The 26,600-nt window shown below is 34.0% G+C and overlaps 1 protein-coding gene across 21 annotated transcripts in view; it reads right to left on the minus strand.

The window, feature by feature from the left end:
- ICE2 (interactor of little elongation complex ELL subunit 2) overlaps nt 1-26,600 on the minus strand; it is a 61,108-nt gene that overhangs the window by 22,939 nt on the left and 11,569 nt on the right. For 12 of the 21 annotated variants that reach the window (XM_026001537.2, XM_072738680.1, XM_072738691.1 and 9 more), the window contains 6 exons: nt 15,667-15,804; nt 14,983-15,099; nt 14,659-14,818; nt 13,620-13,801; nt 4,956-5,946; nt 4,072-4,247 (listed from right to left, as the gene is read on the minus strand). In XM_026001537.2, the coding sequence (XP_025857322.2) occupies nt 4,072-4,247; nt 4,956-5,946; nt 13,620-13,801; nt 14,659-14,818; nt 14,983-15,099; nt 15,667-15,804 (1,764 nt within the window). Of the gene's footprint in view, nt 1-4,071; nt 4,248-4,955; nt 5,947-7,614; nt 7,657-13,619; nt 13,802-14,658; nt 14,819-14,982; nt 15,100-15,666; nt 15,805-26,600 lie in introns of all 21 variants that reach the window. The other 9 variants (XM_026001475.2, XM_026001664.2, XM_072738681.1 and 6 more) reach the window with 1 other exon arrangement.

A 26,600-nucleotide genomic window follows, 5' to 3' on the forward strand; every position in this document is an offset into this window, starting at 1 on the left:
GTACCTCCCTACCTACACATTTTATCAGGGAATGTAACTGACAGTAGCAACCTTGGAACAGAGCCTATGATACATAATTGCCCAAAGGTTCAAATCTGGATACCAGAAAGACTGTTATACTAGTAATTCTCAGAGGTTCAAATCTGGATACCAGAAAGATTGTTATACTAGTAATTCTCAGAGGATAAAAAAGGTAAGAATTTTTGGCCCCTTTAATGCATGAGACAAATGATCTCAGGGTCAAATACACTGGGCAGCTTGTTTTCATTCTAAGAATGAAGTGTATAAGCATTAAAACCTACATTAACACCTGTGAGTGTCTTTATCTTGATTAATACAAAAGCTTGTTTCAAACACTAAGTACCTGGTAAATTATCCACTTAGAGTTTAATGGTCAGGACACTAAATAGATTAAGTAAAGTAACTGTGGCCATTACTAGTATAAAGTAGAATATGCAAGGAAATACATGCTTGTGAAATAATGTCATGTTATGTTCACTGTGCTCACGTTAGTTCATTTCTGTCAAAGAATATTCTACTCTTAATAGTAGTCTCTTCATTTCCAGCTGAAGGGGAAATAGAAGATTTAACAAATATATTCAAAGTGAATACTAACTAGTTAGTACTTTTGAAATTATACTAAGCTGCCACTATTCATATACTTGAAAATATTTCACAAATGTTTCAGAATTCCTGATTTTCACAAAGTGGCAAATTTAGTGAGCTTGGAACAATGATGGTGGTTAAGAATAATTCAAATCCAGTAAAATTTTTGTTAACAGTAGGGTTGGTTCAAATGATTACCTGTGAATGTTGTAAAACCTTAAAGTAGTGTTTCTTTTATTTTAATGTGTATACGAATAACCTGGTGAATAACTTTGTTAAAATGTAGAGTCTGAGATGAAGAACAATGTTTTGCTTTCTTAAAAATTGAAGTATAATTAACACACAGTTTAATATTAGTTTTGAGTGTACATTATAATAATTTGACAATTCTTTTTTTTTAAAAGATTTTATTGAGACACACACAGAAAGAGAAAGAGATAGAGAGAAAGAAAGAGAGAGAGAGAGAGGGAGAGGCAGAGACACAGGCAGAGGGAGAAGCAGGTTCCACGCTGGGAGTCGGGTGTGGGACTCCATCCTGGGTCTCCAGGATCATGCCCCTGGCTGTAGGCGGCGCTAAACCGCTGCGCCACCGGGGCTGCCCTAATTTAACAATTCTATATAGTAGGTTTTGTGTATTTGATAAGTAAGCTGTTGTTCCAGGGGCCAAACCTCAAGTATAAGGACTCTATGGTGTCGTCTCAATTAAAAAAATTAAATTGTGATTAAGATAATTTTACTGGTAAAAGCTTTTTATTATATAATAATTCTTCAGCAATTGGTAATCTGCATTTAACTACCATAAGCTAAAGAAATGGAGGTCAAGAGGGTTAAGAAATTTGCTCAGAGACAGAGCCAGTTTCTAGCAGAGTTGAATAATTGATATAGAAGATATACCCTTTTTGGATCATGAGTTGATTTTTCCATGATAATACTGCCTTATATCTATAAAACTAAGTCCTGAATCTGGTTTTAATTTCTGTATGTATTCTACTGCCACCTCCAGGAAGCCAAGGGAAAAGAAAAGTCTGAATATTTTATGGTAGTATTCTAAAATTAGAGTGAAATTTTAATTCCAATCAAAGTTTCAAACTATAAAAATTAAATTTACTATTCCTTTCTTCTTTGAATAGTAACTCTTATTTTCCCCAGCTGAAAGCTTTTCTTGGTTCTGTCTTCCAATTTTTCACATAGACCTTTTAAATTTTTCCATACATTCCTAAATAGATATTTCATAGCTAGTATCAGGGGTTGAAGAGACTTCTAAGTGTTTTAAAGCTTTATCTAAACAAGTCAGTTTTTAAGTAGTTAATAAGAATGCTTTCTTACCTAGAGTTTAAATAGTGCTACTTCAAAACTTCTCAAACTAGTGCTTAAATTATCCTAAAGTTCCCTTCCATCCTCCTCTTCTTCACCCCTCAATTCTTCTCATTTACTTAATACCTGTTTATTGTGTTTCTAGGATATAAAACATTTGGGAGAAACAGGTAAATAGGACCTGATTCCAAGGGAAATTCATTCTACAAGGGATTTAAATCATGTGTACTAAATGATTACATGTAATAAAAAGGTACAGTATGATAAACATTCACTGAAAAATTTAAAATTTTACTCTGGGTTTGACATCATCAAAAACATAAGGCTTCTATTTAGATATTCTTTGGGGTTCAACTGGTTTGATATATTTTGATGAAGAGTGAATTCACATCTATAAGGTTTTGTCCCAACACAAATTGCCTTTAATCAACAGAATGACAATGTCCTTAACAGGCTGTCTGTTTCAAGAATTAACTCAGTATCCCATATATCCCTAAGCTGTTCTTAAGAAATACTGGCCCATCAATAGTTCCTAACTGCTGTGAGCTGGCACATCAATACAAAGTGGTATGGGTTCAAAGGGTAAAAAGTAAAAGAAATCAGGTAAGCTTCCAAATAAATAAGAGAGGTATCAAGTAAAAATTAAAGAAATAAAACACTGAAAATATAATACACAGCACTGATACTACATATATTCAAGATGTTCATGCTACAGCCATTAAACTGATCATAATTAAATATAAATAAGATAGGAAAATCAGTAAATAAAGTAAAATCTCTTAATTCAGAAAATATTAGCATGTATTCAGGAGCAGACTAATACAAAATCTTTAGTATTTTGTCATTCCTTGACTTTCTCTTCTAAAAAATACTACCTCATACATTTAATTCAAAACTATTTGGTTTTTAAAATTTAAAGTCTGAACCACTGGTAAAAAACCAAATTATGAGACTTAAGAATTTTAAAATGTATTCACAATCTCCCTTCTATTTGACAAAGGTAACAGTATCATCAAGCAAAAGATCCTCCAAGTCTATTGGATTCTAGGGGACAAAGATCCTAGATCCTGATGGTTTAGCTTTAGAGTTTTTTCGTGACAGATTCTGCTATTAGCAGTTTAGAAAGGTTGGACCATCTGCTCTCCCTCCTTTCCTTCCTTTATTTTCCAAATTATTCCTTAATGTGACAAAGCAGTAATCAGTGACTTGATCCACAAGGGTCAAGGCTAGAACATCACTATTTTTGATCACTTGACTCCTAGCCCCAAACATAATGACTTCTAAAGTGGTCACTGAGGATACTTATCAGTGGTAGGTTAGAGAGAAGATGAGACAGCAAAATTAAAACAAGTAACTTTTTAAATAAAAAACATAAATATACACACACACAATGACAAATATACACAACAGAAAAAATTCTCTTAAGTAAAAATGAAAGACATCATTATAATCAGCTATAATATAGAGGGTCTTCTTTATTTAGCAAATTCAGTGGTCCCACACACACAAAAATCAAACTAATCTGAATGTGAACTTCAAACATCAAGTATGGAAAACCGTTTAAAGAACCAATTACTCAAACTGTAGCAAGAACTTTTTAACTGAAAAAAAATTTTTTTTATATCAACCCCCTCCCCCCCAAAAGACCAACAGGGGAAAAAAAGAATATGCCTGGTCTTCTAACAATTCTGCAAAGACTTCAAAGATGTCTGTAAGTCCCCCTTTCAAAATGTGGGACTTCTAAAATGAGTAAAGAAGATCCCCAAAGTAAGAGAAAAAGGGGCTAAAATATCACAAGGAATTCCAAATTAACAGAAAGCAGGAATATATGTACCTGGCTAGGTCAAATCTGTGATGGTGCAATTTTTCATTAAGTTTATAAATTCTATGTTAGAATGTTACTGGCATCCAAGAATTTTATATTTAACACTTTCCACTTTCCCTTATTAAAAGTGTTTTCAGTATTTTACTAAAACAAAAAACAAAAAACAAAAAAAACCACACACACAAAACCAACAAAACACCCCAGCTCATTCTGGAATAATTCCAATAGTGATCAACAGTTTAAAATTAAACTTCGTAATAATGGCATGTGAAATATTTGATTATCCACTTTATTACCACATCCTAACTCCCCAAGTAACAACTTACTCTTCTGATTTTCTTCCGTTTTTTAGAACGTGGTCTGGTCTCTATCCTCTGGACACTGCATCGCACAAGTAACAACAGGTCTTGCAGGCTAAATAACTTGTAAACAAAATTTCCTTCCTGGGGAGCTACATATTCTGATGTATCTTCAACATAGTCCTGAAGTTCATATGGCAATCCTTTAAAAATAATTATATTTCTCATTTTTATTTTAAAATACATTAGCTCTTTACACATAATTCAAGATAAAACAATTCAATTATCTATTTTTGAGTTTTTATTAACTATTTTTAACTTTCCATTTCCTCAGTTGAACACTTAAACTATTGCCATTTCTGTTTACTTTTACTGGAAATGTAGTCAAGAGCTTAGGACAAAGCTTTAACTACCACTTTCATTAACCCTAGCCAAGTTTAAATTAGTGAGACAACATATGAAGAAGAAAAGAAATTTTAAAAAAGTGATGTTTTGTCTAAACCAGGCAGAGCTGAGCTACAGCATTATATTATCTCAGAAAGTGAAAGGTATAAAACTATAGTCCAACATCATGAATTAGTAAATTTTGGATTCATAAATGTTTATGGTTATTTTTGATCATCTCCCCTTCATCAGTTCAGTGAGCAACATTACCTGCAGTTACAGTAGCCACTGTACATGTTGGATAAACACAAGTTTAAAAATTACAAAAATCCATACAACTTTGTGTACATATTTAAAGAGAAGATTTTGGAAGCTGACACACTAGATTGAAAAATGAAGTATCAATGACCATGTAATATTATAAGGCAGGTCTAACAAAGAGAAAGTGAGGGACTGAGGGAGAAAAAACTAAGGATAAGGAAGAGGCAAACAGTTAATATATAAGGTCTTTGTAAATATTTACTTACGTCCTTTTGGCTTCTGAAATGCAGAAGGCCATACAGATTTTGGCCAACTAGAGGCATCTGAAGGAGCAGATTGCTCAGAAGCAGGAGGTTGTTTAGAATTTTCCAAATTCATTAAGGGCACTTCAGGTATTTTTCTGGAAATTGGTTTCAGGAGTTCATCCTGCATTTTTAAAATTTCTCCAACTGGATCAAATTTTTTATATACTCGTTTAATAGGTTTTTTTAAAACACATGACTCTTCAAGACTACAAGTAGCATTAGTCTGGTTTCCTACAGAGGCCTGTGCTGAGGAAGAATTGGGGCTAGCTGGTTTAGAACTTAAATTAGAATTCTTATCAGTTGTCTTTCCATTACTATTATTTTGACATTCTGTATCAATGATTAAACAGTCTTCATCTGTATCACTATTGCAAAGAATTACATCTTCACTTCTTACTGGTTCTGAGGTAATAGTCTTTTCCTTTGAATTGTCTGTGTTCTCTAGAACATTCAGTTTTTCAGGGGCATATACCTTATCAGTAGTCAAATCATTTTTATGAGAAGTTTCAATTTCTGTAGAACTTTCTAACTGTAAAGAATCAGACATTTTCAAGTTATTATCCTGCACCAAAAAGTTGTCAGAATTTGATGGCTTTTCACCACATGGTACAAATCCCTGATCATCTTTATTTCTGCACTCTTCAGGGCCACCGTCCATACCAGTCACCAGCTGTTTCTCCTTTTGCAACTGTTCCATCAGAATCTGAGATAAACTTCTAGAATGAGCAGAAATGTCTGGTGCAGCTGGTACCACAGATGTGGTTGCTGTGCTGGGAGCTGTGGGAGTATCTGTCGTTTTGGGTACTGTGGAAATACTTGCTGGACTTGGTGACTTTGATGGTTTGGTGGTGTTTACTCCAAAAGTTTCAAGTTCTGTGACATCACCATCAAAATCCAGGTCCAAATTTTCAAGGGACTCAATCTTTCGGCACTCATTAACTTCATAAGACATCTTAAGAAAATATATTGGTAAACTATTAGCAGGTATTCCAGGACACCCCTCACCTATCTCTTAATGTCACTACCCTTCACATAGATAGTTCATGCTCTTTGAAAGCAGAAAGAAATGTCTAATGGCTTTGAAAGTTTCTTGCTTAAGATAAACTACTAGCAACTAATTTATTCAATCTTATCTTCCCACTGAATTTTTTTTTTTTTAGAATTCAAGAGTTTAATGGATCACTGATTTCTTTTCAAAATTTTAAAAATTTAAATTCAATTAATTAACAGAGTATATTATTGGTTTCAGAGGTAGAGCTCAGTGATTCATCAGTTGTATAAACACCCAGTGTTTATTACATCACATGCCCTCCTTAATGCCTGTCATCTGGTAGTGCCAGCCCCACACCCCCTCCCCTCCAGCCTTCCCATTGAAATGTTGATGAAACACAGACAAATTTGCCAAACTGTAACAGCACAGGAAATACGGAATACTTGTGAACCTCCATATCCCGCAAGGAATTTCCACAAAGAAATCTCCATCAAAAACCAGAACCATAAAGAACAAATGTGGGCCAAATAGGAAGGCAGTATATTTTCACTGATACCGACTCCATAATCTCTTGTAGAGACACCTGTACTTAGTTGACCAGGAGGAAGGCCTCTTTGCCACTGTGAGGAAGCTGCTTTCTAATGCAGCTGGGGAAGGGTCACCAGCCTCTGATGTATCCCTGACATCAATAGTGATTTTTTACACCTACTCAGAGAAAACAACTCCTAGTAATATGGACCGGAAATGATTTTATTGTATTCTGGGACATGAAGCCATTGAGGTTGTGGTTTTCCAGGTAGTGTTTTAGTAATGGAAGAACTATAGACAGTTTTAATTTATTCAAGAATAAATTGTCCTCTTCCCAAGCAGCAATAGACTCTTCCTCAATCTAGCAAAGGACTTTAGATAAATACCATAAAAGTCTGGTTACATCTGCTATACACATCCACTAGCCATACAATTTAGGATTTGAAGGAGGAATATTCTACCAGCAATCACATAGAGAGAAAGAACAACCTATGTAAATTATTCAACCTCTCTGAACCTCAATTTCCTCATCTTTAAATAATGACAATAGAGTCATCTTCTTGGATTTGTTCTAAAGATTAAATGAGAACTTGTATATAGAAAGTTTCTTAGCATACTCTCTGGCACATAGTAAGAAATTTCTCAATAAACAGTATCTCTTATAAAATAGATCACCGGATTTAGTAAAAATAAAAGTAAACCATATGCTGTTTACATGAGGCATTCTTATACAGAAAGGTTAAAAACAAAACAATGGGACATAACATCAAGAAATGGAGAGATGAGAGAGCAATATTAAGTGTTAGACAAAGCAGAATTCAATATAGAAAACATCTGATACAAAAAGGGATCCTATATTGAAAAAAGATGAAATCCATGATTAGAGAATGAATTGTGACATGCCAAATAACTTCAAAATATTTAGTCAAAATATGTAGTCAAAATTGAAAAACAAAAGGAAAATTTGACAGAAACACAATTGTACTTGGTCAACAATATACTACCTCTAAGTAAAAATAGGGACATAAAAGCACTATACTATTAAATGACACCAATATATACGAATGACTGAAAACATATATACAGACTGCAAAGATATACCTTTTCCCTCCCAAGAATCCAAGGGGCATTTCCAAAGATGGACTATAAATTAACATATAAAGAAAACATCAATATAGTACAAAGCAAAATCTGCTAAGATCTTATTCCCTATTTAGAAGGAAATAAAATTAGAAATCATTAAAGAAAAAAATGTAAACAAACAACCATAATCCCAAACATTTGGACATTAAAATATACTCCAAATTGTTGGATAAAAGAAGAAATTAAAGTAACTGCAGAATAGTTAAAAAGCAACAAAAATAGAATATTAGACATTAAAAATCAGAAGTATCATTCACAGCCTTTTCAAGAAATAAGAAAATACTAACATAATCATAATAATAAAATTAAGAAATTTAATAACTATAAAACCAAAAATTAATTGAAAAACAACGGTCTAACAGAACTTAGATAAAATTTTAAATATCATTTATCTGTAAATGTTTCAGTATGCAGCGGTAAAAGGATTCTTCTCTACATGTCATTAACTATATCAATAAAAATTAATAATTCCTTAATGTCATAAAATATGTAATAAGTGTTAAAATTTCTCAGTCTGATGTTTTTTTTACAATTGTTTATTGGAATCAGGATCCAATCAAGATCCCCACACTGTATTTGGTTGACATCTCTTTCAATTTTCTTTAATTTGTCAAATGTTTCTCCTCCAAACTCTGGCAACTCCCACATACCAGATATTTGCAGGAAAAAAACAAGTTATCTTGCAAAAATTTCCAATTCTGGATTTTAACTTCCGCATCCCTCTGATGTCATTTAACACATTCTTTTATTCCCTAAGTTTCCTATTAAAACAATGTAGTAGCTTGATTAGATTCAGGTAGTTTGTTGTTGTTTTTTAACCTGGCTATGGTGGTACTGTGTACTTCCTACTTCAACCAGGAGGCTACAATTTTCTGGTTGTCTTTCTTCTTGTGATATTATAATTACTCTGTTGGTTCATTGAGTGTTCTCAAGTTAATCTATCCATTATGAAATTCCTCATTGATCTAATGATTTTAGTAGCCAGCACTGAAGATTATTGCTTAGGTTTACTATTTCATTAGGAGCTGCAAAATGGTGACAGTCATATTCTATCACTACCCTATAATATACTTTGCACTGGACAGGCAAGATAATTGTCTGGTATTTTTTCTTTTTATTGGTTTTTAGAATGACTTTATGTCCTAGCACCCTCCAAAAGTGACCAGTACTTTTTTTGTTTTTGAAGTATCATTATGGGTTCAGGGGTTTTAACATATTTCATATGTTTTAATCCATTGTGGTCATTCTTTGTCATGTCAAACTGACACATCTCTGGTCAACAGGAAATTCTTCAACTGTCTCTAGCATCTTTTTGATACTATTCCAGTATTATTATAGGGCTTTTACTTAACTTCTTGATTGGCATTTATATCTCTTCTATCTCCGAAATTCTTCGTTCCTCATATACACATAATTACTTGTTTGTTTTATACTATCTAATGTGCTCAAAATACAAAAGTAATATTATTAATGACAATATAGTTGCTAAATGCAGTTTAAGATTTTTTTTTGGCAGTTCTTTTTGTACTTAGGATATACATCTTTAGGGATGTATAGTCAAATTAGTAAGTTTCTAATCATTTAAAAAAATTCACTGAGTGGTTAAACCACTAGCTTAATATACAATGGATTGATTTGTTTCCTTTCAGCTTAGGTTGGCTTTTATACCATTTCAAAAAAATTTTTTATAGACGTGGAAAAAATTTTTATGATTTAAAAGTCAAAACTGTAAAATAAAGTAAATCTAGTTGACATCCCTGCTTTCTTGACTTTGTTTTATCCTTCCCCCACATTAAATTAACAATTTTATGTTAATTTAATTAACAAATTTTTTATTAATTTTAGGTTTATTTTTTATTATGTAGGGTTTTTATTCTTTTTAATATAAGCATAGATAAGCAAATAAGTATATATATTTGTACTTCACCTTTCATAAATAAAAAGTAGCATATTACACAAGATATTTTCTTCCTTGCCTTTTTCATTTAACAGTATATCTTAGGTATCACTCTACAACGACCTGTCTATGGCTTCCTCATTCCTTTTAATAGCTGCATTCTATGGTACTAAGGATGTACAGTTTATTTAATCAATGCCCTATTAAGGGACATGTGGTTTGTTTCCAGTCTTTGGCTACTATAAATAGTGCTGCAATGAATACCCTGCACATACGTTTTGCTCTTTTCCTAGTATACTTTTTTGTTTTGTTTTTTTGTTTTTTTATAAGATTTTAAGTAATCTCTACACCCAAAGCAGGGTTCAAATTTACAATCCCAAAATCAAGAGTCACATGCTCTACTGTTAGAGCCAGTCAGGCGCCCCTCCCTAGTGTACCTCTGAGCTATATATCTCGAATTGAGATTTCTAGGGCAAAGGATGAACCCATTTCATGTTTTATGGGTACATCTTTCTTCATTGGACTATGGAAATGTTACAGCAATTATCTTTTTTCCTCTAATATTTTTGTATGAGCTTCTATCATCATTACCCTTCAATTTCTCATCTTTAAATTAGATGGGTTCTGCTCCTATGGGAGGACAATCCCGTGTAAGGGTATGGCACGATAGCTTTCTGAACTTCATGGCTCTAAGCTTATGCTCCACTGTTACCAAAAAGTATGTATTTACATATGTATGTAGGTAGGTGTGTTTGTATGCATATAAGTTTGTCTGAGTGTATAAAATCTTAAGTACATTCTGAAATCTGCTTTCTCTATTCCCCTCTTCCTCAGTTATACGAAAACTTCTCTTTTCTTTACCTTTAATGTCCTTGTTCTGCTCAATATGAATTCTACTACTAGTCTGAGTGAAGGCTTTGTTTTGGAAGGGACTTTGGCTAGTTTCTAGAGTTTTAAAGGCCCAGGTTATTTTAGAACTCTCTTAATTTCCTGAGTGCCCCTGGACTCATCTACAAATTATAGCCTATCCACATTATTTTCACTTGTTTTTCTTCATTCCTTCTTGCATCTGTATATCATGCTCCTTCTGTCTGGAATTATTTTCCTTGTGCCTAAAGAACAAACAACAGAGGCAGTTTTCTGGTAGTAAACCCAGTTTTTATATAAAAATATATTTAATTTTTTATTTAAGAATATTTTCACTGGTTAGAGACTTTTAGTGTAGGGGTTATTTTTAGTACAGTATATTGTTCCAGTGTCTTCTGGCTTCCACTGCTATTGTTGACACATTCCTTGCCGGTCTAACTCTCATTCTTACAGTCCTATAATGGTAATGTGCATTTTGTTTTTCTGGTGGCTTTTTTCTTTTTTAAGATTTATTTATGTATTTGAGAGACAGAAAGAGGGAGAGAGAGCATGTAGGGAGTGGGGGGAGACAGAGTCTCAAGCTGACTCCATGCTGAGCGAGGAGCCAGATGCTGGGCTTAATCTTATGACTAAGATCACTATCTGAGCTGAAATTATGAATTGGATACTTAACTGACTGTGCCACCTAGGTGCCGGTTTCTGGTGGCTTTTAAGAGTTTGTTTTTTGTTTCCACCTATTGGTCTGATTATCTCTTTTACACTATCCTTCTGGATAACATGTTAGATATTATCACTATATCCTCTATATCTCTTACCTTGTTCTAACTATTTTGCCTGTATTTCATTATGGATGGTCTTTTCAGACTCATTCCAGTTTATCAATTCTCTTTTCAGCTTTATCTAAGGTGCTATTAACCCCATTTATAAAATCCTTAACTTATTATATTTTTCAGTTAAAAATTTTTTTTAGTTCTTTTCAAATCTACTATCGCTTTTAAAATTTCTAGTTCCAAAAAATAAATAAATAAATAAAATAAAATTTCTAGTTCCTCATTGAAATTTTCAGTATGGCTTTAATTTCCTTGAAAGCTGTATAATAAAACAGAGATGGTTAATAGTTTCTGATAGATAACTGCAGGATCTATTTTTGTTGAGTCTATTTCTTTGGTCATTGTTTCTGATGGTTCTTGCTCACAGTATCTAGTTTCCTCGTGGGTTTGGTTATCCTTATGCTTTCTAGATGTTTTATTTAAAAAGTTAATTGTAGAAATAATTTAAGACTCAAAATGACATTGTATTCCTCTAAGAATTATTTTTATTCACTCTTACTGGGTGTCTAGAGACACTAGCAAGCCAAAAGCATCTCAATCCAAGTTCAAGTCCTGAAAACTCACACTACAAATTCTGAGAAAGTGGACTTATCTCTAGTTCACCCTTACTCCTGGGGTGCAGCCCTGTAGGGTTCAAGCACTTAGTAAACTCTGACTTCTGTCCCTCTAGTCCTGTGATGCTGCCAAAAACATCGTTTATTTTTTGCTGCCCCTTCAGAAATGGCAAATATCATTCAGGGCAAACATGACTCTGAATGAAAGACTTACCTTTCTGGATTCTGGTCTCCTCTAGTATCTCAGCCCTATAATTTCCTCACTACCTTGTTAGCTCTTTGATGACTCTAAGAAAGAAATTTTTATATTTTGTCCCACTTTTTAGTTGTAATCAAGTAATGGTAAAGATCCAAATTACTTGGTTTGCCATTACAGAAAGAAATTACTCTGTCGCTTTTTATCCCTTTCAACCTACTTCATGTTTCTTCATAGTGCTTGTTATTTCCTGACATTCACCTCATACCAAGTATAAGATAGATTTAAAATGTAAAAAAAGGGGATCCCTGGGTGGCGCAGTGGTTTGGCGCCTGCCTTTGGCCCAGGGCGCGATCCTGGAGACCCGGGATCAAATCCCACATCGGGCTCCCGGTACATGGAGCCTGCTTCTCCCTCTGCCTATGTCTCTGCCTCTCTCTCTCTCTCTCTCTCTCTCTGTGACTATCATAAATAAATAAAAATTAAAAAAAAAAAAAGTAAAAAAAAACTTAAGGAACAATTGAAAGTACTTTATGACATTATACCATATATATATTAAAGGCAAATGGTAGAGAAAAACATAAACGAATATGAAAGACAAAAGGCCAATATTCTTTAAATAGTATGAGCTCTTCAGTATAAATAAAATAAAAAAAAATGTGTTTCTATTTTATTTTCTAATTTTGTTTGCTCCTTCACTTTATTCAAGTCTCTGTTCATATCTCCTGTTGGAAAAGCCTTCTTGATCATCAATCTAAAACAATCCAATTCCCACCAATTTACCAATAACCTACTCTATTTTTCTGCATAGCACTTACCACTACCTGCTTGTTTGCTATGGGTTAATTATCTGCATCCTCTATCACTAATGTAAGCTGTGAGAGAAAAAAGAGACTATTTTTATTCACTGCTGTATCCTCAATGCAAAGGATTTGTAAAACAAACGGATAAAGTTTTGCCCAAAACAGAATGTCTTAACTTTAAGAATCATGGAAAAATATTTTTTAAATACACAAAATAATAGAAATAGTATTTATGGAATGCCAAGCATTGTCCTAAATGCTTTACTTGTATTAACTCATTTAATCCCAAATAATCCTGAATTAGGTACTATCTTAAAACCCATTTTACAGATGAGCAAACCAGAGACAGAAATTACAAAGCTTGCCTAAGGTCATGCAGCTACTGAGTATACTAAAAAGAATTAACAATCTGGCCAAATACTTTTCTGCACCAATCAAACTCATCTATTCCTTTTCATACTTAAAAACTCTTGAATATGAATGAGGCCAATTAAATAAAACCACTATCATGATTACCACCACCACTAAGTTTTTTCATATATACTAAAGACTGTACTCAGCATTTTACATATAATAACTAACTTATCCTTGTGAAGTAGGTATTATCATTTTTCTTTTACAAAAGGAGAAAACTGAGCCTGAAAGAGGTTAATTTCGTTGCTTAAAGTCTAGCTTGACCGGGGGTTCAATTTTAACTTTAAATCTAAAGCCTTTATTTTTAACTACTAGATTTAAAGCCTTGCAATAAAACTTTATGCTTCAAAAAGATAAAGTGCATTCCCTTAAAAAAAAAAAAAAAAAGCAAGCATTACATACATCCATTTCAGACATATAATCTTCTGGTTTGTCCATAAATACTGCAGAGACTGGAACAGATGTGTTTTTGGACATCATGAATTTTAATGGAACTTCATGGAAGATTTGATTTCTCTCTCTCATTGTCATTTTCTTCTGGGGAAGTGGTGAATTAATATAAATTACTTTAACCGGTTTTGAACCTTAAAACAGAAAAATAAAGAGAGTGATTAGTTTCCAGAAGTTATATTTTAAAACAAACAGGATATAGGACAGAAAGATTACCAAACAAAGAAATATAGCACAGGAAAGCGCAGCACATGTCTCATGTATTTTCCACCCTTGAACTTGTGATCTTTAATGTGCGTTACAGATAAAAGGGGGGAGATTTTGGCAAGAAAAATATGTTCTCTAAGAAATTTTTAAAAGAGAGCTTCTGCTTTTTTATTTCTTATACTTTTATTGTCATTATTATTCAGTTCTTATAGGACTTTCAAAAAGTGATGAAATTTTACCACAGAGAATAGATTACATATAACTCTATAGTTTTGTTTCATTAGACACAGTCCTATATCTACTAAAATCATTACAAATAATATTATTTTAGAAGATATTAACTTCTCAGTCCAAAGAAAACCTATCCAGTGCTTACAAGTATAGACCTATTTTAATTCTGAGTTCCAGTACCAGACAAGTCTTGGAAACTCACCCATTTGAGACTAATAAGGTATTGCATTCCTTTCATTTCAATGAAAGACGGAGAATTTCTTTCATGTATTTCTTTCATGTATTTTTTGGCTACCCTATAACATAACTATTTCTCTCTCACCCCCCAACATGAGTACAGGTTCCATAGATCTAATAACTCATGCATGAGTATCAATTCTATAGTAGCACTATACATTTAAAGTTCTACAAAATGTAAATGTAAAATACACATCCACCTTAAATCAAAACTTAAGATTTTATTTGACAAATGACCACCTATGTTTAGACAGCTGAAATAGAACTGTTCCAACTCCTCTTTTGAGAGCATTACTTTATATGGCAAATCACAAACCTGCAACAGGTATTACTTGAATACACACAGGAATTTCCCACTGTTCCTTGTAGTTTGGTCCATGATTATTTAATAATGTAAATAATGATTGACTAGTTAGAGCTATCTGAGGGTGATATCTTGAAACAAGCTTCTCTGCATTTGGATCTTTACTAATATCCTGAAAAACAACATATAACTTGTTACTTCATTATATTTATTGGAAATTTCTTTGATGAAATGCCAAAAAGAAGGGAGAAATTCAAGAAGGGGACCTTGTAACAGTAAGATTATATGTACTTTATGATGTAGAAGATTACTTGGGAAAAGCACTTTCCTACTTACATAATGCATAGCTGCAGCTGTTTTTTCTGGTGTCTCAGTGGTAGCTATGTCATCTTTTGAGAGCTGTAACTTCACAGGCATTGAGGGAAATACTGTTTTCACATATTTTACACTGCCCTAAGTAAGAAAAAATGGAATGTCTTATTGCAAGTATCATATGTATTTTTTTCCCCTAAGAAAAGTATCTTTTCATCATATGAGACTCTTAACTTAAAATTCTCCACTCTACTTTAGTCTTCTTAAAGCCAAGACTTCTATGATTTTGTTAGACGACCTACATATTTTTTTCAAAAACATCCAAAACAAGGGTGCCATGGAATTTTCCTTATCACTCTACATTCTAACCTCTCATTTTATGAGGTACAAATATAACAGAAACTTTAAAATATCCTCTCTATACATACTTATTTCCTATGATTGTGAGTAAAATCATTTAAAAGAAAAAAGGTCCCCTGCTTGTATTCTGAAACATTAAGAAAAATGAGAATGAAGAAAAGAAAATCAAGAAACAAAGTTGATAGTGACATTAAAAAAAAATCAAGTATTGAAATCCACAAAAGATACATTTGCATATTTTAGAAGTTATATCTCATTGTTCAAAACTTAAAACATAAATATCATCTATGTGAAATATAGGTGATGTTTCAGACAAAAGAAAGTTATATCTTCGTTGGTAAACCTTACCAATGCAAGAAGAGTTTTTTCTAACTTTAATCCCATCTCTATTCTGAAGGGGAAGAATCCCATTAAGCTAGTGACTTCATGGAGAGTATAGAACTCTGGATACTTTTTCACTTGTTCAGTGCAAGCTCTTAAAATTTGCTGGGAAATAAAAATTAAGAGAAATTCATTTTTATCACACTTCTCTAAATACAAGAAAAATAATTTAGTTACATATGACTATATAATTATTCACTGAAAAGTATTAGCCTTATTTCATTAATCAAACTTCTAATAATCCAAGCATAACGTATATTCCTTATGTGAGTTACTCTCTCATTTTCATAATTCCTTTTAACCTAATTTCTTAAAAAATTGATATGTAAGAATACTAAAATTAGCAATTGTATTAAAATTTAAAATTAAATAGAAAAGATGCATCATATTTTCTTAAATATAAGAAACTGTCAAGGAAATAAAGCCACATGAAAATTTCAACATACTTTCCTGCAACAAAAGCAGTTACATGACTAATTAGAAATAAGTAAGTTTAATACATTAAAAAGATTCCCAAGCACAATGGATTAACAAAGTAGTTGTATTACAAATCATTCTAATCTATAATCTAAAAAAAAATATCAATTTTAAAACTAATTAAATGATGGAGTATTTAGTATTTTCTTCTCTCTAAACTTTTCAAAAATACTATAACTCATCAGGAAATATAATCAAGAAGGAAATAAAATTCACAGCTTTACTCAAGTAGAATATATGACACTTGTGATAACATGTAAATAACTCAAAAATGCACAGTGGTTTTGGGTGGAGTCAGGTTATAAAAAACACATGTACTTCATCTTCTAAGAAATGCATTTTTTCCTCTTCTGTCAATGAATCTAACACGAACCTTTTAGAATATATTTTATATCACAAAAGTAATTAGCAATAAGCATATCTTTGTAATCGTTATATCCTGTTTCCTTCAGAAATTTATAAAATTTGTTATTACAAATTAATAATTTTACTCCAGTCTCTTTTCATCTAACTTCATATCTCCTTCTCCCTTTCCTTAATCCTCACTTCCTGCTAACTTTTACATTTTTCCCCCTCCATCCATGCTTTTCACTGCTGACACTGGTATTTTATTCAGGATATTACTTGCAACTGAGGCAGATAGGCGTTAACATGGGAAGGTTTTGTTTGTTTTTAAAAATCCTCGTCAATTGCAAAGTCAGATCTGCATAGTATCTTTGCTCCTCATTTACACTAGTTAACTTCCACCTCTAACATTCCCATCCTGTGGCAGTCATTAAAAGAATTTGAACATATGTGCAAAAGAAAGCAATATATAAGAACTATATGATACAGAGACTATTCTAGTTAGATATTTGCTCACACATCTTGGTAACAACTGCCAGATATTACAGTGCTTGTAACAGAGTTTCATTTAATTTAGTAATTAGGGAAAGAGAAAGTCACAGGAAAATCTAACACAGGTTTACTCCTATATTCAGGTACGTCACTGTATATTATTAAAGGTATTTCACAACTGGTAGGTATTAAGCAACTAAAGGATCATTATTTGATATACTTAAAGGTTTCTAACTAACAATTTGTCTTTTTTTATTTTTTTAATTTTAATTTTTTAAAGATTTTATTTATTCATTCATGACAGACACACTGAAAGGGAGAGAGAGAGAGGCAGAGACACAGGTAGAGGGAGAAGCAGGATCCACGCAGTGAGCCCGACGCAGGACTCGATCCCAGGTCTCCAGGATCTGGCCCTGGAGTGAAGGCGGCGCTAAACCACTGAGCCATGCAGGCTGCCCATAATTTGTCTTTGAAAAAGAGCTACAAAGATTAAGAGATTTAGGTTGTTTCCCATCACCCAACCACCAAATGTTATTTAACATTCAAGATATCCTGAGAACTACACCACAAGCACATGCATGTGCATAATATTGATCTATCATAACAAAGAAAGGTGAAAATGACTCTGCTCCCTAAATTTTATTTTGAGCTAGAAAGGAAAAATATGGTATCACAGATGTGCAAAATTTAAAAATAATGGACCCTACTTCTGGCAGTATGGTAGAGTAGGTATGCTTTGAAGAGAGAGCTCTTTTATCCAAATCCCACTAGATACTGGACAAATTACAGCTAACAATTTCATGCATTCTTGGACTTGGTAAAAAGCAAAAAGAATCTCAAGGACCATAAGTAAATAAGCAAACCCTGGACCCACAGAGTGGGAAGAAACAGGAGCAGTGAGCAGTAAGAAAACCTATGAAAGATGAGATGCCTTGAGGGCAAATGCTTCCACCAGTGGAAAGATCAGGTGAAGAGCTGAACATAAGACTCAAACATTAAAGCCTGACAAAACAGAGATTTGAACTGATATTTGTAAATGCATGTCCACAGCAGCATTATTCATAATTGCCAAAAGGCAGAAGTAACTAAAGTGTCCATCAATGGATGAATGGATAAGCAAAATGCCCAGATACATACAATGGAATATGTATTCAGCCTTAAAAAGGAAGGAAATTTAGAAACATGCTAGAACATGGGTGAATCTTAAAGACATTACACTAAGTAAAGTAAGTCATAAAAAAGACAAATACCATAAATTCCACTTATATGTGGTTACCTAAATATGATCAAATTCAGACAGGAAGAATGAAGGTTGCTACAACTGAGAAGGGTGGGAACTGAGAGTTATTGTATAATACATGTGATAAAATAAATATGTATTTGGTCTTTGTCTTTGGTTCCTGACACAGGGCACTAAAACTCTAGGAATTTCCTGAGTGACAAGAATGAATGTCTTTTGTATGCTATTGAGATGAATCATGGCTCCTATACAACTTCAGGATGGGGGATGGTTGCCAGTAAATCCAGGGGACGATCAGAGGGCTGGAGATTGACCTAATCTCCAAGAGCCAATAAGTCAATCAATTATGCCTAGGAAACAAAGCTTCCATAAAAACCTCTAAACTATGGGGTTCAGAGAGCTCCAAAACTTAATGAACAAACGGGTACTAGGAAGGTGATATGCCTGGAGAGGGCATAGAAGTTCTCTGTCCCTTCCCTCATTTCTTGCTATATGCATCTCTCTTTCATTTGGCTGTTCCTGAGTTGTATCTTTTAAGCAAGCAAAGTGTTTCCAGAGTTCTGAAGCAAATTACTCAACCAGAGGAAGAGGTCAGGGGAACCCTAGGCCTACTGTCCAGAGAGTTGGAGAACTTGTATTGGTGGACAATGGTGAAAATAGCTGCCTTTCAGAGAGTTGGAGGACTGGTTGGTGTGGGGAAAAACAAGCACGTATTTGGTATGAGAAGCGTTGTTAGCAGAAACAGATCAGAAATGGGTAGAGTCCATATTACAAGGTGAAAATAATTCAGGAGACTGGCTATATAACAATCTGAATGTATTTAATATTACTGAACTCCACACTAAAGATAATGAAGATAATAAATTTTAGGTTTATGTGTATTTTACTACAAATAAAAATTTTAAAACGGGAAGAAATTGACACATTCTACAACATGGTTGAATCTTGAAGAACACATTATGCTAAGTGAAATAAAAATCACAAAGGGATAAATATTCCACTATGTGAGGTACCTAGAAAAGTCAAATTCATAGAGCTAGAAAGTAGAATGGTGGTTGCCAGGGACTGGGGAGAAGAGGGAATGATGAGTCATTTAACTGGTATAGAGTTTCGGCTTGGGAAGATACGGAAGTTCTAGAGGTGGATAGAATTATACTCACAACAGTATAAAAGTATTTTATGCTAGTCAACTGTCCTTAAAAATGGTTAAAATAGGGATCCCTGGGTAGCGCAGCGGTTTGGCGCCTGCCTTTGGCCCAGGGCGCGATCCTGGAGACCCGGGATCGAATCCCACATCGGGCTCCCGGTGCATGGGGCCTGCTTCTTCCTCCGCCTGTGTCTCTGCCTCTCTCTCTCTCTGTGACTATCATAAATAAATAAAAATTAAAAAAAAATTAAAAAAAATGGTTAAAATAGTAGCTTTTATGTTATGTATATTTTACCACGTAAACAGGGAAAGAGAGAGAAAGGAAAAGGGGCAGGGCAGGGGGAGAGAAATGGAAGACTGACTGAGGTCTAACCTAGGGAATAGAGGAATCCTAGAAAGACAGAGTTGAGAAAATAAAGGAGAAGCAGTAACTGAAAATCGCTGAGAATTTTCCAGAACTGATAAAGGACAGGAATATACAGATACAAGAAACGTAATAAAACAAGGATGACACTCCTGCGTCTGGGTTTGGAGGAAATACCCAGTGACCAAGAAGGAGGGAAATCCAGCGGTGTGTGGTGCCAGCAGATGGCCTCATAGTACCCACCACCCCACCCCCACTTGAGAGCTGGAGAATTGCTTTGTCAATGTAAAAAGTAATAAAGACCAGGAGGGACTTGTTTTTTTTAAAAAAACAAAACAAAACAAATAAAACAAGGATAATTTAAACATACACACAGTAATGAAACTGTGAAACACCAAAAATAAGGAGCAGTCAGAGAGAAAGGGTAGACTCTCTAAAAGGCAGGAGGAAAAAAAAAAAAAAAAGGCAGGAGAAACAGATAACACACTTTTCAAAAACAGTAACTGGAGCCAAAAAAGGTAAAATTATATCTTCAGAGTAAAAAATAAAACAGTCAACTTAGAGTTATGTAAGGAGTAAAACTATCATATAAGAAAGAGAACAAAATAAAAATATTTTCCGATAAAAAAACCAAAAGATTGTTCATCACCAAGAGACCATCACCAAAGGAACACCTAGAACACAAAGCATTTCAGGAACAATGAAGATCCTCTGAAGAGGATCTCAGAATGTATACATGAGAAGAAGAAATGGAAAGCCAAAAATAGTCAAAATTTGTAGGTAAAATAAAATAAACACTGTTCATATAAAATAATTAATGTAAGTTTTAAAAAGAGACAGCAGTAAATGTCAGGAGGGATATGATGAAAGTCAAAATGATCTATGGTCTCTGTAGATATATAGACTAACAGAATAGAAGCAAGAAATTGACCCACACATCAATAATGACAAGGCAATTCAATGAGGGGGGAAAATCACTATAAAATCCAAAGGTAGGGCAGCTCCTGTGGCTCAGCAGTTTAGTGCCGCCTTCAGCCCAGGGCGTGATCCTGGAGATCAGGGATCGGGATCGAGTTCCACATCAGGCTCCCTGCATGGAACCTGCTTCTCCCTCTTGCTATGTCTCTGCCTCTCTCTCTCTCTCTCTCTCTGTCTCTCATAAATAAATAAAATCTTAAAAAAAATTTTTTCAAGGGTAACCATTAAGAGAACTGAAAAACAAAGAATAAATTTCAAATCAATAAGGAGAGGAAAAGGAGGAGAAAAAAAGTCAATCCCCTCAAAAGAAGTAAAATTAGAAAGAACTTTATAAAAAGACAAAAGAAATCATAAACAAGCCCATTTACATCAGTTATCGTAATGAATGTAAATAACTAACCTTTCTAGCTAAAAGACAAGAAATATCAGATTTTATTTAAAAAGAAAATGAAAAAAGCAATCTAGTTAAATACAATTTTAAAAGATATTTGTAAAATACAAGCCTACAGATTCAAAGAAATCCTATTGAAATTCCACCTAGCTCTCTTGTAGAAACTGACAAGAGGATATCAAAATTTACATTTCCATGTAAAGGACTAAAAAGAGCCAAAACAATTTTTAAAAAGAACAAAGTTGCAGGACTTCCCTCACATGGTTTTGAAACTTACAAGACAAAAAAAAAAAAAAAGAAAAAAAAAAAAAAAAGAAACTTACAAGACCAGGTGGTAGTGGAATAAAGAGAGATTTATAGAACAATGAAATAAACCAGAGTCAGGAAATCAACCCATACACATATCAATGGTGACAAGGCAATTCAGTGAGGGAACAAACAGCTTTTTCAAACCGCAGTGCTAGGCAGAGTTTCTCAACTTTAGCACTTTTCACATTGTGGACCAGATAGTTCTTGGCGAGGGGGGTGGGGCACAGACATCCTATACACTGAAGGAAATTTAGCAACATCCTTGGTTCTACCCACTAGATGCCAGAAGTACGCCTTCCTCAGTTTTGACAATGAAAAATGTCTCCAGACATTACTGAATGTCCTCTGGGGAGGCAAAATCGCTCTCAGGTGAGAATCATTATTCTAGAACTAGCTATCCATATGAAAGAAGAATGAATTTTGATGCAAACCTCACATCTTGCACCATAAAAACTTGAAATGTACATTCACATTATTGTTAAACCATAAAACACCTCAATCAGGGTTTCTCAACACAGGATTACTGACATTTTGGGCTGGATAATTCTTTGTTGTGGGAGATGTCATGTGCATTGTAGGATGCTTAGTAGCATTCCTGGCCTCTAGCCAATAGATACCAGTAGCTTTCTGCCACTTGAGACAACCAAAAAAGTCTCCAGACATTTAAAAATCTATGGGGCAGGGGTAAAGAAGTAAAAGTGATCCCAGATGAGAAACAGTTGGGGTCAGCAAAAATTTCTATGCTACAACACATGAAAGCACCAACCATAAAACATTTTGAAAAATGAGCATTAAAATTAAAATTCTGTTCTTTGAGAAACACTCTTAAAAACATGTCATAAACTAGGAGAAAACTACATATATAATAGACTTGTATTCAGAATATATAAAGAACTTTCAAGATTCAATAAAAATAAAAACCAATAAAATCAGTAAGAGATTTTAAAACATCACTGCTCATTAGGGAAATGCAAACTAGAACCATAATGAGACACCACTATACACCTATGAGGTTGTTAAAATGTAAAAAGATTACCAATAGTTGGGAATGCAAACTGGTACAGCCACTCTGGAAAACAGTATAGAGGTTCATCAAAAAGTTAAAATAGAACTACCCTTAGGCCCCAGCAACTGCACTACCAAATATTTACCCGAAAGATACAAAAATACATATTCAAAAAGGTACATGCAACCTGATGTTTACAGCAGCATCATCAACAATAGGCAAACTGTGGAAAGAGCCCAAGGGTCTATTGACCGATGAATGGATAAAGAAGATGTGGTCTGTGTGTAATATATGTGTATATGTGTGTGTACATATATATATATGTATAGGAATATATATATATATATATATAGAATACTACTTAGTCATCAGAATGAGATTGTGCCATTTGCAATGATGTGGATGGAGCTAGAGTGTACTATGCTAAGCGAAATAAGTCAGTCAGAGAAAGACAAATATCATATGATTTCACTTATATGTGGAATTTAAGAAACAAAAACAGGTGAGCCTATAGGAAAGGGAAAAGAAAAAGGAAGGGAAACAAACCACAAGAAACTCTTAATGATAGAGAACAAACTGAGGGTTGATGGAGGGACGTAGGTGGGGGATGAGTTAAATGAGTGATGACTATTAAGGAGGGAACTTGTTATGATGAGCACTGGATGTTATATGTAAGTGATGAATTCCTAAAGTCTACTCCTGAAACCAGTATCACACTATTAGTTAACTAACTAGAATTCAAATAAAATTTTGAAAAAGAAAGAAAAAAAGAATTACATGGGTTTGACCAAGGTCATCAATGGGGAAAAAGATGAAACTGGAGGTCAAAACTTTACTTTTTACTTTTCAAAAAAAAATTACCAATACTAAGTGCTAGCAAAAGTACAGAGCAACTGGAACTCTTATATATTGCTGATGAGTGTAAAATGGTACATCCATTACAAAAACGTCTGGCAGTTCTAATAACATTGCCATATGATCTGGAAATTCTAATTCTAGTTCTTTACCCAAGAAGAATAAAAACACATGTTCAAAAAAAAAAAAAAAACTTGTGTAAGAATGCTCATAGTAGCTTTATTCATAATTGCCCCAAACTGAAAATAACACAAATGCCCATCAAGCGCTGAACTGATAAACCGATTTGGTATAATTGTACAATAAAACAAAAAGGAATAAAAAGGAGCACATTATGCATATTTGTGTCACTATAGATGAATCTCAAAAAAATGCTGAATCAAAGAAGTCAGACACAAGAATACACTGTGTGTGACTCAGTTTTGAAACTTTAGAAAAGGAAAATCTAATCCATGGAGACAGAAAAGCATACTGGTGGTTTCCTAGACCATGGATACAAAGAGACATAGAGATCTGTCTAGTGTGACCGAAATATACTATGTCATGACTGTGGTCAATGGTTACACAGGTATATGCACTTGTGAAAACTCAGTGACATGCACTTAAAATGGATCCTTATTAAATATGGCTTAAACAGGAAGAGCTTATTTCGTGTATAATAACTGTATGCTCTAACAACATAAAGAACCACCTTTTTTTAAAAAGGGAGAATAAGGAGAACATCTAAAAATTTTTTTTCAAATACTTTTCAGTTTTTTTTTTTGTTTTTTTGTTTTTTTTTAAGATTTTACTTATTCATAAGAGACAGGGAGAGAAAGAGGCAGAGACACAGGCAGAGGGAGAAGCAGGCTCCATGCAGGGAGCCTAATATGGGACTTGATCCCAGAACTCTGGGATCACACCCTGAGTCAAAAGCAGACATTCAACCGCGGAGACACCCAGGCGTCCCAGCTTTCAGTATCCTATTGACTGATAGCCCTGTTATTCTAAGGTTGTTGCATGTGGTATAAAGTGAGACACATGTGATATTTTTTTTCTCTAAATAAATATTTCCTAGCTTCATCTACTGAAATATTCCCCAAACAATGACCAATCCAGGAACAATGAGCATCCCCAGTACCCAAACTGTAGTTTTGAAATACCACTTCCCACTGGAAGAAACAAAGGCTCCGGGAAATGGCTGATTCCAGAGTTGAAACAGGAAATGTACAAAACAAGCCTCAAAGACTACCACAAAGTCTCAAAAAGACTCAAAAGCCTTATGAAGAGCTGTCATTGGCTAAAGCTGGTATTATCTGAGCTTCAAAAAGGGTAATTACAGTGGATTAAAACCCATATTTTTAAAAAAGAAAACACTGATCAATATTGGAATCAATTTTTTTTCAAAACTGGCATATAAAGGGAAAGAATCTAGCATTTTTTTCTACTACATGAATTAGGAAACCACATAGATGAGTGAAAACATATCTTAATAAAATTTTTCCAATAAATACAAATAAATGATGCAACTAGAACCCTACAATTTTGTAAGCCCGAGTGAATGAATACACCTAGGCATCGAACATGAACACCTGCAACCACCACAAAAAAGAAACAATCAGACGTTATGTGCCACCTGATAAAGAAAACAACATCTATGTGTTGAATCCATTTGGCAAAGACTAATTCTGATCAAGCTTCCAGATCCCATCAATAATTTGTAAAAAATACAGAGAAATGAGGAACATGTTGAATATCACCATTTGAATAAGCAATCATCAAAATCTAGACTGTGGGAAACTTTACAAGTCAAATGACCCAAGTCTTGAAAATATAAAGTTTAAGGGAAAGGAAGGAATTGAGGAATTATAGTTTATTCATATAATAATGCACAGAAATGAAAAATGAATGAACTATAACTACACACATACATGCATATGAATCTTACAAACATGAGTGAAGGAATAATTCTGTTCACATAAAACTCAAAAACAGGCAAAAGTGAGCTCAGAGAACTACCAAAATAAAGGAAATGGAAATTACCAACACCAAACTTGTGACAGTGATTAGTTCTTCAAGGAGAGAGAATGTTCTATTAGGAGGGATACACAGGGAGCTTCTAGGATAGTGGTAATGTTTTATTTCTTGACTTGGAAGAGAGTTACAGGCAGCCCTGGTGGCTCAGCGGTTTAGCGCTGTCTTCAGCCCAGGGCCTGATCCTGGAAACCCGGGATCGAGTCCCACGTCGGGCTCACTGTGTGGAGCCTGCTTCTCCCTCTGCCTGTGCCTCTGCCTCTCTCTCTCTCTCTCTCTCTCTCAGGAATAAATAAATAAAATATATATATTTTTAAATGTTAAAAAAAAAAAGGAGGAGAGTTACATGGGTATTCACTATATAATTATTTGTTAAGCCATATATATATATATATATATATATACATACACACACACACACATTTTCCATAAACATATTGCATTTCACAATATAAAACTGAAATTTTAAAACACTAAAAAAATCAGAAAAATATCAGTGAACCTTTAGGGTAGAGATGTAAAACGTAAATTAGACAAAATAGGCTGCCGAGTCAATCTGACTAAAAAACAAGACTTAATGCTGATTGTTGGCTATCAAATTGTGTACTTTGCTAATAAATAAACACTTTTATATTCACTAAATAATTGCAATGAGCACTTGAGAACTTAACTGCATGTCAAGCATTATTCAGTTATTAGGAACAAAGCAGTGCACCTATTTATGTATAGGTGTTGCGAAGGACAATAAAAAATAGTAAAAAAAAACATGGTAAAAGGAACCCTGAAAGTGACGCTATTTGTTTTAGGATAATTAGGGATATCTTGATAGTTCGTATCTGAAGAGAGACTTATAGAAATCAAGGAACTAATCCATGTGTTTATCTGGGGAACAGCTTGCCAGAAAGATGGGAAGAGCCAAGGACCTTAAGGCAGGATCATGCTTGGAGTATTCAAGTTGCACAAAAAGGTCAGTAGGCTGGAACAGAACAAAGGAAGATATGTAGAAGATGAAAGAGGCTGGGGGAAGGGAGGGGTTGAGGGAGTGAGATCATGTAGGGCATTGTACAATTTTGTAAAGACCCTCTCTTTCTGAGTAAACTGAGAAAACATTTTAAATCAATGACATGAGGGGATGTGATTTATGTTTTATTTATTTTTAAAGATTTTATTTATTCATGAGAGACACAGAGAGAAAGAGGCAGAGACATAGGCAGAGGGAGAAGCAGGCTCCATGCAGGGAGCCCAATGTGGGACTCGATACCAGGAGCCAAAGGCAAGACGCTC

The sequence above is a fragment of the Vulpes vulpes genome, chromosome 15 (genome assembly GCF_048418805.1).
Source record: "Vulpes vulpes isolate BD-2025 chromosome 15, VulVul3, whole genome shotgun sequence".
NCBI lineage: Eukaryota > Metazoa > Chordata > Mammalia > Carnivora > Canidae > Vulpes > Vulpes vulpes.